General features: G+C 42.7%; 1 protein-coding gene across 5 annotated transcripts in view; it reads right to left on the reverse strand.

Annotated features, from left to right (window-relative positions):
* JAKMIP2 (janus kinase and microtubule interacting protein 2) overlaps window positions 1-20,112 on the reverse strand; it is a 174,922-nt gene that overhangs the window by 56,016 nt on the left and 98,794 nt on the right. For all 5 annotated transcript variants that reach the window (XR_013337286.1, XM_077772953.1, XM_077772952.1 and 2 more), the window contains exons 2-3: window positions 13,772-14,047; window positions 1,109-1,606 (exon numbers count right to left, since the gene is read on the reverse strand). Coding sequence is in view for 4 of the 5 variants with exons in the window: in XM_077772953.1 (XP_077629079.1) it covers window positions 1,109-1,606; window positions 13,772-13,900 (627 nt within the window). In the remaining variant the exon portion in view is untranslated. The remainder of the gene's footprint in view (window positions 1-1,108; window positions 1,607-13,771; window positions 14,048-20,112) is intronic.

Consider the following 20,112-nt stretch of genomic DNA (forward strand, 5'->3'; position numbering starts at 1 on the left):
TGCCCAGAAAATATTATTTTTAGGGAAGCATAAAGTACATCCTAACAGGTGAGGATTAATTTGATAAGATATAACAAATGCTAAACATTCTGAGTATAGATGCGTGTAAATGTGTCTTCAAAAATAACTGGATGTAGTCAACCTAGGCTTTCACACAATAATTTTTTTTTTTAGGTATAGTGAGAGACCAATGTGCTTTTGGTCACACATATTAAAATGAAAGATCTGAGGCACCTGGGTGGCTCAGTTGGTTAAGTGTTGGATGTTAGCTCAGGTCATGATCTCACAGTTCATGTTTGAGCCCCACATCAGGCTCTCAGCTGTCAGCACAGAGCCTGCTTCAGAGCCTCTGTGCCCCCCCCGCTCTCTGCCCCTCCCCTGCTCGCTCTCTGTCTCAAATTACACATTTAAAAAAAAAAGAGAGAGAAGAGAGAAAGCTCTAACTCTGTACCCTTTGAAATAAGTCTTGGAAATTGGCAATAGCAAATAAACTACTTAAGAATGACATCCAGTTTAAAAATTATAATGGCTCTGGTTTTGAATGGTCCTTATTTATTTTGGGAAAGGAGATCTATTTTAAAAATGACTAGGGAACTTATAGCTCTATTTCTTGCTTTCAGACACAGTCCCTGGAAAGAAGACAGGTGAATCATTCAGGAAGCTCTCAGTGGCTGCCATTTTCAGATGGCACAGAAACTTAAAAAGCCGTAGACACTTTCCCTACCCCTTTAAAAACCCAGTAACATTTTACAAATGGAACGCCCACAAAACATGTTGATTTTAGAAGAGTTCATAAGTTAGAATATTTTTAGAGACATTCGAGAAAACAGGAATCATTGAACAGATACTCTCCATACACGCGCGGCTGGAAGAATCCGGTTTTTAGGAGAAAGGTGATTCCCGTATCTTTTACATTTTACGATTCCAATTTTGGCCTGGGCGCATCTGTTTATCTAACTACTTGCCTACCTATGGACCTATCTTGTGTTTCGGATAGAGAGCTAGACAAGGGGTGGGCACTCATGAGAGACACCCGGAAAAGCACAGCCCCGGTGCTCTGACGCCTGCCAAGGGAATGTGCCCCCACGCACTGCACTGGGTTACTAACCAGCCTCCGAATATCCCGCTCTGACTCCCACTTGATCTTGGAGATGGCTTCCTGATGGGACTGATGCTCGCTGCGAAGGTCTCCGGCCTTTATTTTATCCGCTTGGATCATATTGCTGAGAGCCTCGTCCACCTGCTTCTTCGCAGTTTTCAGGTCCGCGATTTCCTGTAGGAGCTTAAGGCGCTCCGCGTCAAACAGTTTCCGGGCCTCCTCCCGGGCCTCGATGGTGAGCGCTGTCCGTACTTTGTCACTGCTGCCATCCCGGAGGGCACACAGGGCCGACTTGAGCCTCTGGATCTCCCCATCCCGCAGCTTCACTGTCCTTGACATTTCTTGCTCGTGCTGCTTGATGAGATTCTCCCGCACAGCCTGCAGCTCCTTCATCTTCTCCTCATGAAGCTTGGCTTTGAGCTCCGTCACCAGCACTGTGTGCTTGCGCTGCTCCAGCTCACGGATCCTCTTTGCTTCTTGAGTCTTCTCTCTCTCAAGCTTAGACACCTGAAAGCAGAGAGGTCAAAGGATGAAAAGGGATGAACCTTCAAGCAAAGGATCTGTAGCTCAGAGCCCTGTGGGCTCTGAACACCTCATCGCTTCCCACTCAGCCACCGTGTGTCCGAGGGAAGGGAACCTCAGGCCCCAAAGCCGGGAGTACAGCGCAGGAGAGGAGGAAATACCTGGGGATGCGTGTATTACTTTGTGCTTAAACTATCCGACACTCCTGGGCCTTACTGTTCCATGAGTGGTCTGCGGACAGCCAGCACAGGCATGGCCTGGACGCTTATCAGAGATGCACGGCCTGGGGCTCCTCCTCCCCAGACCTCTAATCAGGACGTGGATTTTAACAAGTCCCCAGGTGGCTGTATGCACATTAAAATCAGGACACGGAGCTATAATGGTTTTCACCTTGGTGGGGAGGAGTTCAAATCAGATCACCTGCAGACCGTTTCTGGCTTCACATTCCTGGCTAGGTGCAAGCTGATAAATGTGGGCATGTTAGGACTGTTCAATATTATGATCAGATTAGTAAAATGGTACCCAAAGTGATATAAAACATTTCCCCTTTTCCCCCTTCTTTTTTGGTTGCTGTCATGAGAGAGGTAAAAAATGAAGACAGTAGATGTATCTTGAACATCACCTTTCTTTCTGTGCCAACTTAGTTCTACCTCCAAACATTTTACACACACACACACACACACACACACACACACACACACACACACACACAACCAGCCAAAAACAGTGCAGTTCACTGGGCCATCTCTCTGTTAAAGGGATCTTGTGTCTAGAACTTTCTACATGGTCCACAGATGTCCCTTTGTGTCTTTCTCTACCCCAACTCTTCTCCCTCTCCTCGCCCCAACAACCAACCTGTCAAGCAGTTTAATAAAGCATTCCTTCCAGCCTTTAGACATTTCAGGTATTTTGGTTAAACAAAATCTTCAGTGTTTTGCTAATTTCTGATAATAATATAGGTCTCCTTGTAGATTAGCCATGCCACTACCTTAAAGTGATGTGAGTCTGGCTCTGATTCCGTAGATCAGGGTGGGGCCCTAGCAACTGTATCTTGAAAAAGGCTCTTAGCAAATGTTTTTCACACTTGTCCTCCCGCTGAACCCCATCTCTGCTGCCTATCTTTGTCTCTCTGTCTCTGCTATGTACCTGTAGAATCTCTCTCCTCTCTGTCTCTTTCTCTGTCTCTGTATCTCTCTCTCACACACACACATAGAGTAACGCAGAAAAAGAGAACAATTAGGCAACCCTGGGAATAATATCTGGTTGAGTGGAATTGGGTCTCTGCCATTTGTAAAATTGGGAGGTCTCATGAAATAATTGTGAAGAGCCTCTCTAGCTGAAAAATGTTAAGATTCAAACTCCTCATTGAGACTTTTGTAACTATAACACAAAGTGTGTGAGATTTGACTTACCTTAACAGTTTACCTACCTGTGGCTACAGCAGGATTTTCTAAGTCCACATGGCAATTTATGAATATTTTACTTTAAAGGCATAGAAGTTATTCCGACGTTGGTTATTCTAAAAGAACTTAGGGCACAAGGAGACTTGGCGAAATAAACAGCCAGGCATCCTTAGATGACTCTCTTTTGATCTTGCTTCCAACTCTGGCCCAGGTCCCTTCCTGGATACTTTTTTAAAATTATTATTATTATTATTATTATTATTATTATTATTATTATAATACATTTTCTAGAGCTGTGCTATCCAGTCTGGGGACTACTAGCCACACTGAGCGCTTCAAATGTCCCAAGTCAGAATTGAGACTTGCTCTAAGTGAAAATACACACCAGATTTTGAAGTTTTGGTGTAAGATAAAGAATGTAGAAGTCACAGCAATCATTTTTATATTGATTACATGTTGAAATAAAAATATTTTGGATAACTTAGATTACATAAAGCATCTTATTAAAACCAGGGGCGCCTGGGTGGCTCAGTCAATTAAGTGTCCAACTCTTGATTTTGGCTTAGGTCATGATCTCGAGGTTACTGAGATAGAGCCCGATGTCTGGCTCTGTACTGACAGAACAAAGCCTGCTTGGGATTCTCTCTCCCTCTCTCTCTCTCTCTCTCTCTCTCTCTCTCTCTGCCCCTCCCATGTGTGCAGTCATGCTCTGCGTCTCTCTTTCAAAATAAATAAACATTAAAAAACTCCAATGATTTCTTTTATGTTTTATAATCATGGTTACAAGAAATTTAAAAATCACATACATGGCTTCTTGCATTTGTGGATCATATTTGGTTTCTCCCAGACAGAGCTTTGGTCTAGGGTTCTTGGTGTGTTGCATGAATCTGGCTTTCCCCGCACTGCTGCTAATACTTCTCTTGGTAAAGCCCAGTTCTGATCCTATCTATGTACTTACTCAAAAACCAGCCAGGGCTCCTTTATGTTGCAGAATAGAAACCCAACACCTCAGCTTCACCTTTCAAACTCTCAGAAGTTTTGGCTGGGGTGCCTGGGTGGCTCAATTGGTTGGGCGTCCAACTTCAGCTCAGGTCATGATGTCATGGTTCGTGAGTTCCAGCCACCCATTGGGCTCTGTGCTGACAGCTCAGAGCCTGGAGCCTGCTTTGGAATCTGTGTCTCCCTCTTTCTGCTCCTCCCCTACTCGTGCTCTGTCTCTTAAAAAATGAATAAACATTTTAAAAAAAAGTAAAAAAAAAGATTTGGCTGGACTTCCAGCTCCCATTCCTGCTTCTTGCTGTATCTCTCCTCACCTGACCCATACTGCAGGCACAAGGGATTACGGTCTTTACTGCACATGCCCTGAATCTCTGTACCCATGTGCCTATGGTTTCCACTTCCTGACCTGCCCTTTCCTCAGCTCCCTCGGGGATCCTCTCATCCCTCATGACCAGCATCACGTCACCCTCTCTAGTCATACCGCCCCTGCCTGCCCAGGACAAACCTCATTTCTCCTACTCATGTCGTTTCAGTGCACTTGGCTAAGACCTCCTTACTGTTCCTTTCCACATTTTTCTTTATGCTATGGCTATGGTTTTTCTGCATGCTTATCTGTCTTCACCACCTCTTCTCCTGCTCCTACTCCAGACTGCAAACTGCTAGAAAGCTGCCAACGAGCCTTGTTCATCTTTGTCTACCCCGTGGTTGCCAGCACAACACATAATAAAGAGCCTGAGAGTGTGTGTGCGATTAAAGAGTGTATGCCAGTATGTTTCCCTGGCTAGCCTTCTAAGCCAGAGGCAAGAATAATACATCCTGTCATATAGCTTAGAGAACACAGACTTGTAGGGTTTCTTGGGGCAACCGCTCATCCATCCCTTCACTGCATAAAACAACAATAAAACAAACAAAAAACCACCACATAGAAGACTGTCTGTCCTCTGCTTGGTAATTCTCTCAGTGCTTCAGTAAGGACAGCCTAAATCTTACTCCCCATTTTTTGAGAATAAACTCAAGTGACTAGACTATGGGCAGATAAACCACAGCCCATGCAACAAATAATTCCTTGCCTCTATTTTTGTGAATACAGTTTTATTGAAACACAGCCATGCTCTCGCAACAATGGAGTTGAGCAGTCTCAGAAAGACCGGCCCGCAAAGCCAAAAATATACACTATTGTGCCTTCTACACAAAAACCTTTCTGATTTCTAATAATGCGGTTTTTTGTGAAAAAACAGGGCTTATTTTTCACTGATTTAGAAACTCAGATAATTTACCTTACATCTAGGACCTTGGGGAAGTTAACTTTACTTCAAGTGACAGGAAATTAGTTATCTTCAATTTCAGCAGGTTGTACTTACATTAGGCATTGGGAACAACATCATGACTATAAGGGCTGGCAAGCAGGAACTTACTTAAGGGAAATTTTAGCAGTTCTTCTGAGAACAATAAATAACTAGTAAAAATTGACAAAGGATAAGGAATTCTGGGTTTGCATTTTGATTTCACAGTCTGCTCTATCTAAGGAAGTTGCTTTATCCTTCTGAGGATCTTTGGTTATACTTAAAAATTACCCATAACAGGATTATTTGGGGGGTTAAATTAGATAATGCATGGGAAAGTACCTTGAACTTCAAAGTACTACGAAAAGGAAGGTAATACTATTACTGGCTATCAGAGGAGATATCGGTGACCTAAAATTATTTATGTCAAATCTTCTGCAGGTGCATTAGATTATTTCATGTTGTGATTCTGTCATTTCTCTCAAATTATAAACACTGATCCTTTGTGTGTAGATTGGAGATAAAGAAAAAAGAAAAAAAACATTCCAACCTGAAGATAAAAACAAATACAAACAAACACTGGCCTTCTTGTCCATCACTTAAAGAAATCCATACAACTCAAAGAAAATTCAAAGGCATTGATTGATTATAGTTGACATTTTTCATGTCTGCTTATTGTGGTTGCCATAGAAACTGACATTTTTGCAGAATTTCTAGGTATGACTTGCTTTTCTAAGCTTGGGAGAAGTGTTTGACTATGAAGGAGACACAAAGGATGTGAACGGCATTTGGGAGGGAAAAAAGCCAATTAAAATTTTTGTAGTAAAATCATTTTCTGAAAATTACTTGCAGCTCGGATTGTACTGGTAAGAAAATGGACTTTACTATTTTAATGTAAAACATACACAAAAAGAGAAAAGACTACTCCTGAGTAACAACGAAAAATATAAGGATAATATGTGAAGTAGGAAAATAAAAACCATTCAGTAGAAGGAATCAATTTTGTTAAGTGTAAATGTTTCAGAAAAAATATCCGCTGGATCACATAATAGCATTTATTGAGGGCTTACTGCGAGTTAGCCACCTTCCTAAAGGCTTTACACACACCACCACATTTACCCTCGGCCACCTGTAATGTAGGTAGCATTTGTATCATCTGAACGTCAGATGAGAAAGGTGAGGACTAGCTTCTGCACAAATACAGTGTGAGGAAGGCTGCGGAGAGCCTGGTGTGGGCCAGGAGCCGGGTCTGGGTCAGGTCCCGGACCTGCCTGGTCACTTTGAAACCTTCAGCAAGCTCTTTACCAACCCCAGCCTCAGTTTTCTCATGTGTAAATTGGGACTGGGGGCCTCATTCTCATATGGTTGTGAGGGCTGACTTAGATAACGTATCAAAAGTCCTTTGGAAAGGCTGGAACACCTGGGAGATTGATAATTATCAATACATGGTTAAATGGCACAGTATTAATTTTGACATATATTGTATATATTAGTACTATTGAATCATGCAATGCTATATTAATACCAACAACATAAATATAAGAACTCAGGAGTGCCTAGGTGGCTCGGTCGGTTAAGTGTCCGACTTTGGCTCAGGTCATGATCTCACAGTTCATTGGTTCTAGCCCCACGTCAGGCTCTGTGCTGACAGCTAGCTCAGAGCCTGGAGCCTGCTTCAGATTCTGTATCTCCCTCTCTCTCTGACCCTCCCCTGCTCACACTGTCTCTCTCTCTCTCAGAAACATTAAAAAAATCTTTTTTAAAAAAGAACTCATATTATCAGGGTAAACTAACATTACTATTATATTATTAAGACCGTAATAACTATTTTCCTAACAGATACAAAGGTAAAACTGGGTCTCCTAGGGATGTCTTGAGTTCCCTAGTATTAGTGGAATCTAACCTTAACTTGGAAGAAACTCAGAGAATGTGTGTGCACTATTGGGGTATGGGGTGAGACAGGGCAAGGGAGTGAACAGTGAGCAGGGCTTTGAAAGATACAGATCCCAAATCCTTTCTCCCCTGGAGGTTTTATGGAAGAAAACAAATCACTAGGAAAATGTAATCTTACTGAAGAGAGCTGACACTGTGTCAGAGGGAAGAACATTCATGACTATCCCACACTAGTCTCACATTGTATCTTCCTTTTCTAGTCTGGCCTTTGAAAAATGCCAGTGTAAATTCTGCCAAGATCAAGTGGGTGATGTTTGAACTTTGATGTGACCTTAGATATCTAGGATTAAAAACTGGATGGCCTTGTCCAAGATAAGGAAGTTGAGAGGTTATCAAGGCAAGAGAAGCTAACGTAAGCTCTGGTGTGGCTTATCCGCCGGGGGTGTTCCTGGAGATCAAACTCCCAGTAGGCAGGCAGGGCGTCTCACGGGCACTCAGCACCACTCAGTCAGGAGATGTGAAGGAGGGAAAAGCTCCCACTATTGGAAGGTTGCTTATAAGGGCGGTTTTATACAACCTGGGAAGGTACCAACACTTCTATTTTTGTATTTCTTACTTTTGGACATTTAACACTTCTTGAAAACAAAACTAAACGTGCATAAGGCAAGAAACACTGCATCCCAAATTGGGGCCCCTAATGTGGAGGCACTCACACAGTCATTTGAGGACAAGGGTTGGCTGGGTTTCTGGGAGTCCTGGAGGCAACAAGATATTCAGTATTAGCCAGGTCAGCTGGGAATTCCCATTTTGGCTGCTCCACTCGCTGTGTCACTGGGAGCACATCAGTTAAATGAGTTAAGAACGCATTTTCTTTTTCAGTGAAATTGGAATAGTAACCACACCTTGCCCTCCTCCCAGGCTCGCTGCGAGGTCTGGAAGTGCTCTGCAGTCTGAGGGCTGTTCCAGTGGCACAAACTCCAGTCTGGAGCTGACCCCCCAGATGCTGTTACCCAGGCATGCTGCTTTCCTGCCTCCAGCATGGAGCCCTGTTCTCTGCTCCTGGGCCTCCAGGCCCGCTGTCCCTGGGCCCTTGGGGTTCACCAAAGCTACAGGCAGGCTCTGAGGGAAGGTAGAGAGCCCTAGGGAATCAGTGGGTAGATTTCACATCTCACAGCAATCCCCAGGGAGCTCACACCCTGAGCAGTGGATATGGCCTCACAATGTCCATGGGAGAGACAGACAGAGGAAAACACCAAAGCCTAAGGGCTCAGAGGGCTGGTCCAAAAAAGAGACAGACTTAGATGGAAATCCTTTCTCTGCCCAAGCCTTGGGTTCTCTACCTAAATAAATAAATCTATGCCATGGGGTTGATGGGAAAGTTTCTAAAAGGCAACAGGAGAATGTACTCAACAAGTAGTTTTGAGCACCCACCTTCATGCCAGGCAGCATTCAAATCACTGAGGGCACCTTCCTTAGGAAATATCTTAAGCAGACATGTTCTCTTACCCATAAGAAGCTTATGTTATACTGCGAGTGAGGGAGGCAGCAGGCGATACATCAGCAGAGGAACACGATACCTTCAGACAGTACAAAGTTCTATGACAAAGGTACAGCAGGGTGATGTGACAGAGTAAATGGATGTAGGGGAAGATATGTCACCGAGGCCAGGGGGCCAGGGGAGGTCTGATCCCTGAGGATCCTGAGAGCCATCTCCGCGCAGGAAGAGCTGGATCACACAGTTGCCTTCCCTGACGCATCCCTACCATTCTGGAAGGGTGGTGACTCTATGCGGTCCACAATCCACTCATTTTATAGATGTGAATATGCAGGCTCAGAAATAACAAGGACATACGGCACAGAGTCCCTGCTTTCTGTTCCTTCCTATCCGCCACAGAGGGCTCCCCAGTTCCATTTTCTTAGTCATTATTCTTGGACTTCCGTCAAAATGACTGACTTATCAGAATGTTTATTCCTATTAGTGCTTAGCAAATCTTGTAGACAAATTTCTACTAACTAGAAGTTGACTGTGTCCAGTATTTTTGTTTCATTTCCCTGTAGTGGAAATGCAGGCATCTATGGGGGAAGGATTCAGTATGCTACTACCCCCACCCCCAACACTTTGTTTCTTCATTTGTAATTTTCATAATAGTATAAAATAAACTTCTGATATTCTCTCTTCCTTTGCTGAAGGTTTCCATTTTTTTCCAGACCTTCCGATTTTTTTAAGCTTATTTATTTATTTGGAGAAAGAAGGAGACAGAATCCCAAACTGACTCTACATTGTCAGCACAGAGCCCAACGTAGGGCTAGAAATCACAAATCGCAAGATCCTGACTTGAGCAAAAACCAAGAGTCATATGCTTAGCTAACTGAGCCACCCATTTCTTAAGAGCATAGGTTCTGTAAGGCATGGAAATAACCTGTCCATCAGTGGATAAATGGATAAAGAAACTGTGTATATATATACATATTATATAATACACATATACACAATAAAAAAATCATTAAGCCTTTAAAAGGAAGACAATCATGCTATCAGCAACAATGCAGATGGACCTTGAGAGTATTATGCTAAGTAAAATAAGTCAGAGACAGAAAAACAAATAATATGTGATCTCACTTTCTTATGGAATCTACAGAGAACAGATTGGTGGTTGTCAGAGAAATGGGGTTACAGGTGGGGGGAATGGGTAAAGGGGGTTAAGAGGGAAAAACTCCTAATGATCAGGTGAATAAGATCTGGGGCTGTAACATATATCATGGTGGCTGTAGTTAACAAGACTGTATTGCATATTTGAAAATTGTGAACTGAGAGGGGCAACTGGGTGGCTTAGTTGGTGAAATGTCCAACTCTTAATTTCGGCTCAGGTCATGATCTCACATTTCATGGGATGGAGCCCCACATCAGGAGCTTAGCTGACAGCATGGAACCTGCTTGGGATTCTCTCTCTCTCCAGCTCCCCTTCTTGTGCCTGCATGCTCTCTTTCTCTCTCTCAAAATAAATAAATAAACTTTAAAAAAAGATATAGAACATTTAAAAACAAGAAAGTTGTGAAGAGAGGAGATCTTAAAAGTTCTCATCATAAGGAAAAATATTTTGTAACTATGTGAGGTGATGGATGTTGAGTAAACTTCTTGTTGTAATCATTTTATAATCTATACATATGTCAAATCACTATGTTGTACACCTAAAACGAATATAATGTGATATTATCAATTATAACTCAATAAAGCTGGGGCAAATATATCAGAAAAGAAAATAAGAGCATAGACTTTGGAGCGGAGGCAAGGGAGTTGAAGAACCAGTTTTGCCATCTACTAACATGTGCCTCTGGGTAAATTACATTGCTTCACCAAGCCTCAGTTTCTTCATCTGTAATATGAGGAGAAGAACAATGCCCAACTATACTTGAATCATAATTCTGAACATGTCTGACACAAACTAACTGCTCAAGACCAACAAACACACATACATCTGTCTGAAGTAGACACTGCTATTCTCCCATTTGCCAGAGGAGGAAAGGGGAACACAAAGGGATTTTAAAACCTGCTCAGGGTCACCCAGGTGCTACGTGAAAGAGATACAGTTATGACAGGATGAAACGTGCCTATTACAGTGTGTGACAGATAGTGAACATTCAATAATGTGTAGCTATTTGTATAATCAGTTTAAAGCATTCACGACTCTGCCTGCAGTGTGTTTCACAAATCTCAACAGGATGATGTGTCTTTCTGGAAAAATGAGTAATGTGCCATTGCTCCTAAGGTTTGCCCTCTTGAACTTGCCCATTTCCCAGTAGCTGCATTGTCATTTTATCATGATAGTTTAGGAGCCAAACTGAGGGTATGACTTCCCATCTTGGCATTGTTTACATTCTCTCTCTTAAAGCCTGGGCCTTTGGAAACACAATCATATTTATTTTAATAAAACTGCTTTATGACTTGCTTGCCCTCTAAATTCCCTTTGCTCTTTGGGGAAGGCTGCTGACAGGCGGTGGAGCTTTGTTTTAGTCCCTGTGCTGGGACTGTAATTAACTGCCACAGAGAGGAAGACGGGGGGCAGCCAGCAGAGAGAAGGATAAGGGCAGTGCTTTTCTGCACGAGGCTGACTGTCAGGCTCTTGTCAGAGGAAGGGGGTTACATGTGATCTGCCAGCTTAGATACCAGTGCCAGCCAGGCCCTGGATAAACAAGTAGCCCTGACCACTCTCTCAAGACTTACTTACCCCTTTTAAAAAGGTTTGAATGTGTGCAAAATTGGCAGTGGTGGGGCCTGTGGGACCTCTGCCCTTTGAAACCTCAGGAGTTTGCTCTCTGTAAATCAGCGTCAGTTTATGGTCACTGAGACAGACAGGCTTCACCCATGGATGGAGTTTGTCATCCTGTCGTTACTACAATTAAAGGAGTCAGCCTCCCTTGCAATGTTACGTTGCCCCAGGGAAAGTTAAACCGGCGAAACGTTCATAGACTGTCAGACCTGGAAGGAACCTTCGTGGTCTGTTTGCAACAAGAGGCAGAGAGCCACCTCCATGGGGACTGCTGGGAGGTCTGTCAGAAGTGCAAGGCCAGGCCCTCACCATGTCTGCTTTATCAGAATCCTTGTGCTGTGGGCCCAGAGACCTCAATAGTTAACAAGCTCCCCCGGGTTATTCTAATGCACAGTGATGCTTGAGAGACACATTCAGTCATCTGAATTACGGGTCAAGATATTGAGACGCTTAAATTTGTCCCTGAGGAGAGATAAACACAAGGCCCTGGTCTACTGACTCTCAAACGAATGTTTCTGTTTTGTTTTGTACTCTTTGTTTTTATGATATCACATCCCTTTTAGCTTCATGGAAGAAAACTTCCTCCGCAAATTTTACACTGGGGTCTGGTTATCCAAGGTTAAGTCTCCACAGAGACAGGAGGCAAGGAACTTTGGCAGATCTAAGCTTTATTATTGCTGAAACCAGGAGAAATAGATATTTTGGAAAATAAATAATTAAAAAAGTGTTTATGTTTATTTAATTTTTTTGAGAGAAAGAGAGAGAGAGAGCACAAGAAGGGCAGAGACAGAGGGAGTGGGAAAGAATCCCAAGCAGGCTCTGCACTGTCAACATACAGCCCTGACGTGAGGCTCGAACCCATTACCTGGTGGAAGTCAAGAGTTGGATGCTTAACTGATAGAGCCAGCCAGGTGCCCCAATAATTAAAATTCGATAGTAATGGCAAAGAAGAAGAAATAGATGAAAAAGAATGAGGATATTGGTTTTTGAATTATAGCTCGATCAGGAACATCTATTTGTGTTACTATACAAAGAGTGATCTACATAGGGCAACTTCATGCAGACACAGTTGTCTCTGGTGTGTACTGAGCAAAAATGTCTCATGTATGTCTGATGTTTGAAAATACTTTTCTGTTTTTGACCGTATTTGATACCTGTACCACTCTGAAGAGGTAAGTGTTAGCATATCCAGCTAAGAGATGAGATTCAGAGGAGTAAAGAGACTTTCCAAAGTTGAGTTCGCAACAGACTCACATACAGAGCTATTAGAAAGAATATATTTAGAAGTATACCATGCACCTGGCATCTCTCTGAGGATGATATGAATTTTCTCATCCAATCATCATAACTGCTTTATATACTTGTCTAACTGGAACCTCATTAGAGCTCTTGAGATAGGAGGATGTTGCTGACAAAGGTATAAAAAAATGAATCACCTTTCATTTGTTCCTCTGCCCAGTCAACAAACGCATGCTAACCTTTTCTGTTCTAAACATTTATTTAGGCTTGAGAGACAGAGGTCAGGCAGGACTCGGCTTTCACGGAGATTACACTGGATGGCAGAAATAAGCACTAAACAAGTAAATAGATAAATGCAGAAATCACTATGAAATTAATCAAAATGGCTATAGGAGTAACTGGGCATGAGAAGTGTCCTGTCTTAGGGACTGTGGCAGATGGAAGGTATCAGAGCTGACATCTGAAAGCGGTAGACAGCTGCCTGGGGGCAAAGGGGCAAAGGCCCTAAATGTGATCAGTATATATATTTTGATCCAGCAAAGAGGACGGAACAGAGTCATCTGGGGGAAAGCAGCGGGAGATGAGCCCTAGAGAGGGGGAAGAAATATCCTGTAGTGGTAGGGAAAACCCTTTGGCTTTGAAAAGGTAGGAAGCCACTGAAGGGTCTGAGGAGAGGAATGACCTGATGCGATATAGTTTAGAAGGGCTGCTCGTGCCATAGCAGGAAGAATCCATCCCCATCGAGGGCAGGGTGGAACTCGCCCAGGGCCGTACAACGATGCAGTGGTGGGAGGGAGTGGGAGTGGAGGTCGTCTCAATGTTTATGACTGGTTTCCTGAGCCAGGCTTCCTGAGGAGGCAGAGATCAGTCTCATGAGCATGTTATTCTCACCTTCTGTGAATCCTGTGCTCGAGTCCTGCCACAGACACACACAAGAGACTCTCCAGAAATACAGGGGCTGTCGATCTCCCCAGAAACTGGCAGAGAGGAGCCACTGGGGTGGGCCAGCAGGCAGAGCTGGGCCAGAGTGCTCTCCAGGCTGTGGCCCTAAGGGGCCTCACTCACCTTGGACTTCTCCTGATGCAGCTCTATCTGGATGTCTGTGAGCTTGGTTCTGAGGTCTTCATTGGCAGCTTGAAGGGCGACAATGAGTGCTTCGGGCTTCTCGCCCTTATTTCGCCCTTTCTTGGACATTGTTTCTTTCTAAAGGGACTCTGCTGTTTTTTAATTCCTTTCAAACAGGGGCTGCCATGTTACTGCTTCTTCTCCTGGGGGTGATGTTTCAGCATCTACTGCGTGGTGCTCCTTGGTAAGGTCTCCTCAGCCGCTGCCCTGGAAGCCCTGAGGAGAGGCAGAGACGGTGGTTACTGAGGCGACAGAGACCTGGATGAGGTGCCAGCTGGTGTCTCTCAGCATGAGCAACATGTAGGAGCCTCCCCCTGAGGTATCCTGTCCCCAGATCCCCCCATCCACTTTGCACATAAATTTAGAGCGATCTTTCCAAAGAGCTGGTCTGGTCATGTCAATGCCCTGCTCAAAATCCTCCAAGGACCTATGAGTATCTGGGTGTATCTTTCACATCTTGGAGTGCTCTTTATGTCCAAACCTGTCCATTTCCCCAGCCTTATCTCTTCAAATTCACTCACTTTCCAGCCCTAAGAAATGCCCTTTTATTTTCTTGCTCTTTTCCCATAGACTTTCCCTATTCTGTTCATGTTTCTTCATCCTCTGCTCAGCCTCCTCACAAGCCACAAGTCCTTCTATCTAATCTAATCTATCTATCTATCTATCTATCTATCTATCTATCTATCTATCTATCTTCATCATTATCATCATCATCACCTATCTGAAAACTGCCTCTAAAAAAAATAAACATTGGGGCACATGGGTGGCCCTGTAGGTTGAGTGTCTGACTCTTAATTTCAGCTCAGGTCATGATCCCGGGGTCGTGGGATCGAGCTCTGCACTGGACTCTGCACTGACAGGGTGGAATCTGCTTGGGACTTTCTCTCTACCTCTCTCTCTGCCCCTATCCTGCTCACACTTGCTCATGGCACACACACAAACTCTCTCTCTCAAATAAAATTTTTAAAAAATTTAAAAAATTAAATAAACACTAGTTCTTTAAGAAGTATAGACAAAGACTTCTCCCTCCAATGGGGAGAGGAAGGAGTTTCCTTGAAGAAGGCAGCATTTGCCTGGAATTTGAGGAGGATGTTAATGGATTTAGAGACAGGTGAAGCATACTGGGTGAAAGAAATGGCAGGTGCTGATATACAACAAAAACAAACAACCACAGTAACTATTTTGTGGGAGAAATGGGGGCCTGATCAATTAACCCAGAGTATGGTTGGTGGGCACTAATGCTGGAGAGGGTGCCTGGAAATGATAGATTGCGGGAGACATGGAACATCAACCTTAACATTTTGGAATCTTATTCTTTTAGTAACCAATGGGTAAGCCATTGAAGGTCTTGGCAGGTGGATACCCTAAAAGGGAAATGCTTTGGTGTAGTTATTCTGATGGCAAAGTGGGGAGAAAAAGGAGGCAGGGAGACTAGATGCAAGGCTACTGAACTTGCCAAGGTGACGGATGATGAAGTCCTAAACAGAACAGTAGCAAGAAGAGAGTAAAAAAGAGGGATGTGTCTTGATCTACAAATTCTTAAATGCTTCACAGGAATGAGATCAGAGAAATATGGGTATTAAACTGTTAAAATCAATGGGAAAAACATGGCAAGATACTAGAGAAGGTTTGTCACAAATCTTTCTGAAAACTGGGTATTGTGTACATGGACACGCTTCAGTCCACAACTAACGGGAATTCCTACTGGTCACCCATATGTTCCAGCAGCTGCTGTTCTTTCAAGGCCTGTGGTATTCAGCCTGGAGGACCATGCTGGGTCCTGGGCTTTCTGCCATTCCCTCATGAGCACTGGGGCCATGCCCTTTGGAGTATGACCTGAAGGAAAGGGCTAGGGAGAGGTTAGGAGGTAGGAAGGACCAGTCTGTCTCAAGAAGTCATGGAACTGTCCACCATATTCCACCCTAAGCTGGAGCTAGAGTTGTTCTTCATGCTTATTTTTTGCAAATGCTGCCAAAGCATTGAAGTGTATAGCTGGAAGATGTCTAGGAGGCCACCATTCTTTGCTTTTAGAATTGAAACAAATTTGACAAGCTTTTATTGGATTTTTATGACATTTTATATCCATAGCCCTGAACATTCCCCAAACCCTGACTCACATATTCAACAACTTACTTACAACTTCTACCAGGATATCTGACTGGCATGTCAAACGTAACCTAAACCACGGATGTCTTTATTACTAATCCCTCATAGCCTTATTCTCTTCAGGTTTCCTGTATCAATAAATGCACTAGCACAGGCCCAGTTGTTCCAGGTCTAAGCTTAGAAGCTATCCTTTCCTCTTGTATCCATCACTTCTCTTCTCGAGCCCACTGAGGGTTCTGTTTGTGTTTCCTATAAAATATGACTCCCTTTGGTCAACTTCTCTCAAACCTCTATGGTGCTGCCAGAACATGGAGAAAGGAGAAATTTGAGAAAAGCTTCATAATTACTTCATACTCTCATGGTCTTCCTGGATGAAATAAGGCTTTCCTTTTTATCTTTTTAATATTTACTTTTGAGAGAGAAAAAGAGTGCATGTATATGAACTGGGGAAGGGCAGAGAGACAGGGGGACAGAGGATCTGAAGCAGACTCTGTACTTACAAACTGCCCTCAAACTCACAGACTGCAAGGTCACAACCTGAGCTGAAGTCTGATGCTTAACCGACATCGGAGGTACAGGAATGGCAGAGAAAGAGCTTGAGAAGTACTTGGAGTCACAAATTTGCCAGATGTACCTACAGAAGGTTGTGAACTGGGAGAAGACAGACAGGGATTAGATCACACAGACTCCTACATGATCAGTGGTTAGATTTCATTGATAATGATCAGATATCATTACATAGAAATGAAGCATTTGAATGGAAGTGTAATAATAAAAGCTTATAGTGACTGGCTGCTATGAGCTCAACATTGGTCTAAGCACTTAACATACTGCTCTCATTTCATCCTTACTAAACATAGGGGGAAACGATTCACAGAAAGATTAGTAACTTGCCTAAAATGAATGAGTTCACAGCCGATGGGGCCTCCATGCAAGACAGGGACCCAGGCTGTGATTGTCCTGGGCTGCACTGCCTCACATCTGCATTTTAGAGAGGTAGCTTGGGCAGTGTGACAGGAGGTGAGTTCCTAGGAAGAGAGAGACTAGAGGCAGGAAATCAGGCTGCTTCACTGCTCCACTGGTCAGGTGACATGTAATTCCGGCCTGAACCTACCCATGGCCACGGGGATGAAAAATGATGAGGCAACTCTGACACATGGAGACTTTGATGGAATCATGTCTTGCTTTTAAACATTATTAGTGGTTTGAACATTCTTCTCTGCCATTGTAAATAATGAGTACCAGCTTTCTGGTATTGCTTGCAGCAATAATGTGCAATGCCATAGTCATATTTTACATTTTAATTTATAATCCTTTCCCCCCAAATATAATATTATGTACTTGACTTCATGAATTTTTTGTCTGAGGATTATTTTGAGCTTAGTCCCATAAGGGCTAGGGAAAAGAAAAGGGTTAAAAAATTAGAAACATGTTCAGGAGGGAAAAAAGCATCACAGAAAGTGATAGAATCAATTTATGGACACCATAAGGTGAGCACGTATTCATAAAGACGATCTTGTACATTTACCTAGTGAAGGGGAACTTTCTGGAGTCTTTTCCAGTTGTGACGAGTATCTGGCAATCTTATGACTCTCATGTATAATTTACTACAATGCTGCTGTCACCTTGTGCTGCATTTCCCCCCTTTTGGACAGCTTTATTGAGATGTAATTCACATATAAAATTTACACTTTTAAAGTGTATTAATTCAGTGGTTTTAGCACATTTGCACTATCGTGCAATCATCACCACAATGAATTTCAGAATATATCACCCCAAAAAGAAACTCTATTTCTGTTAGCAGTCATCGCTTATTCCTCACCAAACTCTCCCAGCCCTAGGCAATCACTAATTTGTTTTGTTTCTCTTTATGGATTTGCCTGTTCTGAACATTTTGGAAGCTCTTTATCTTTTCTAAGTAGGCTTCACATATAGCACAGAGCCCAACGTGGGGCTTGAACTCACAAACCCTGAGATCAAGACTTGAGCTGAGATCAAGAGTTGGACACTTAACTGACTGAGCCACCCAGAAGCCCCTATTCTGAACATTTTGTATTAAGTAGAATCATACAATATGGGACTAACTTCTTCCACTATAGAATATTTTCAAGGTTCATTCATATTGCAGCATGTGCAGATATTTCATTTCTTTTCATTGCTGAATAATATTTCATTGTATGGCTAAAACTGCATTTCATTTATCCATTCATCAGTTGATGGGCACTTGTGCTGCCTTTGCTTAAGTGGTCTGAGGTCAGCCCTCCGGAGAAGCTGTCATCCTTGTAAAGGGATGCCATCCCTCGAAGGAGTGTCCCAGAGAGCATAGAGGAGTGCTCGAGTTGAAGGTGTCACTGCATGCAGATGGAATGTTTCTGGACCACTCTAGGAGCCCTTGTCAATGACAATGTCCAACACAGCAGATGATCTGGAGGGGGAATGGAAGCCTTGTTCAACTAAGCCCCAATTCTCTTAAAAATATTAGATAATTAAGAGATGACCTCTCAGGAATCCTTGTATTTTAAAACAAGGATCATTGTTTGAGAGTGAATCTTAAACCAGAAATGGATTATCAATGGAAGAATTATAGTTATCATTCATCTTTTCATTCACTCAATCACTAACTCATTCACCTTTTATTTATTTTTGAGAGACAGAGACAGAGCATGAGTGGGGGAGCAGCAGAGAGAGAGGGAGACACAGAATCAGAAGCAGGCTCCATGCTCTGAACTGTCAGCACACAGCCCGATGCAGGGCTTGAACCCACAAACCATGAAATCATGACCTGAGACAAAGTCGGATGCTTTAACCGACTGAGCTACCCAGGTGCTCCTCACTCATTCATTCAAACAGACACTGATTGAAGAAATACAATGTGGTATTTGAGAGCAGAGCTTTCCAAATGTTGGTCTGGCTGTGTTAAAATCTACTGGAAAGTTTTAGTGATTCTGGAGCTCCAACTCTTTAGATTTTGATTTAACTGCCAGATGAAGTATGACCATTTTGAGAATTTATGGTTAGAAGAATGGGCTATGGATCAGGCAGACCTGAGTGTAAGTCCCACCTCTGTGTTTAGCAGATGTAGATCATGGATAAATTGCTTAGTTTTGAAGGCCTCAATATTCTCATTTTTGAAATGGGGGGAAAGGGGAAGGGGAATATAAAGTACTATTGCATTGGAATGTTAAACAATTTTGTGGAAAAATGTGACAGTCTCACACAGTTCATCACACATGAGACTTGCCACTGAGTGCTTTCTATTTCTACTACTGGCTAAGGTGGTATAACCAAAATAGTTTGTTAAGCACTGTCCTCAAGATGCTTCAATTGAGTAAGAATGATGGAAGACATTCAAAAAATAGTAATTCAAATGTCACCCTTATGGAAAGCCTCTAATATGAAGAAAGCTCTTCTTATTCTTGCTTCTCTATAAACTCATTTAGGCATTGGCACAAAACCCAAGAGAGAGACACCAAGGAAAGAAGGGAACGACATTGACATGAGCAGATGAGGCCTCTTTGCTTCCTCCCTCTGGTTTCTCCTTGCATACCATTCTGGAGGCTGTGAGTAGGATTCTGCTTTTGGAATAATCTTTTTCTTTTTGGAATAATCTTGAGATTGTCTACTTTCAGGTGTAGCCCTTTTATGTCTTTTAGTGTTTAGGGAACATCAGGCAGTTATTTTTTATAACAAAATGTCCAGGTTTAAAAATTCCCATTCAGCATTATTCTCTTTTAAAGACATAATACACTTCAAGATTTTAAAAAATCAAAAAATTAAAAAAGGAACCCCCATGCACTACAGGGGGGAATACATACTGGCGCAGCCACTGTGGAAAACAGTATGGAGGTTCATCAGAAAGCTAAAAATAGAATTACCATATGATCCAGTAATTCCACTGGGTATTTACCTGAAGAATTTACCTGAAAACACTAATCTGAAAAGATACATGCACCCTTCTGTTTACTGCAGCATTATTAAGAATAGTTAAATTATGGAAACAGCCCAAGTGTGCATCAATGGATGAATGGACAAAGATGATGTAGAATAAAAGGATATTGGAATAAAATAGCCCTTGGATATTTATCCAAGGGAACAAAAGAATAAAACCTTGCCATTTGTAACAACATGGTTGGATCTAGAGGGTATGATGGTTATGTGAAGTAAGTCAGTCAGTG

Source organism: Crocuta crocuta, unplaced genomic scaffold (assembly GCF_008692635.1).
Source record: "Crocuta crocuta isolate KB4526 unplaced genomic scaffold, BGI_CrCroc_1.0 scaffold107, whole genome shotgun sequence".
Taxonomy (NCBI): Eukaryota; Metazoa; Chordata; class Mammalia; order Carnivora; family Hyaenidae; genus Crocuta; species Crocuta crocuta.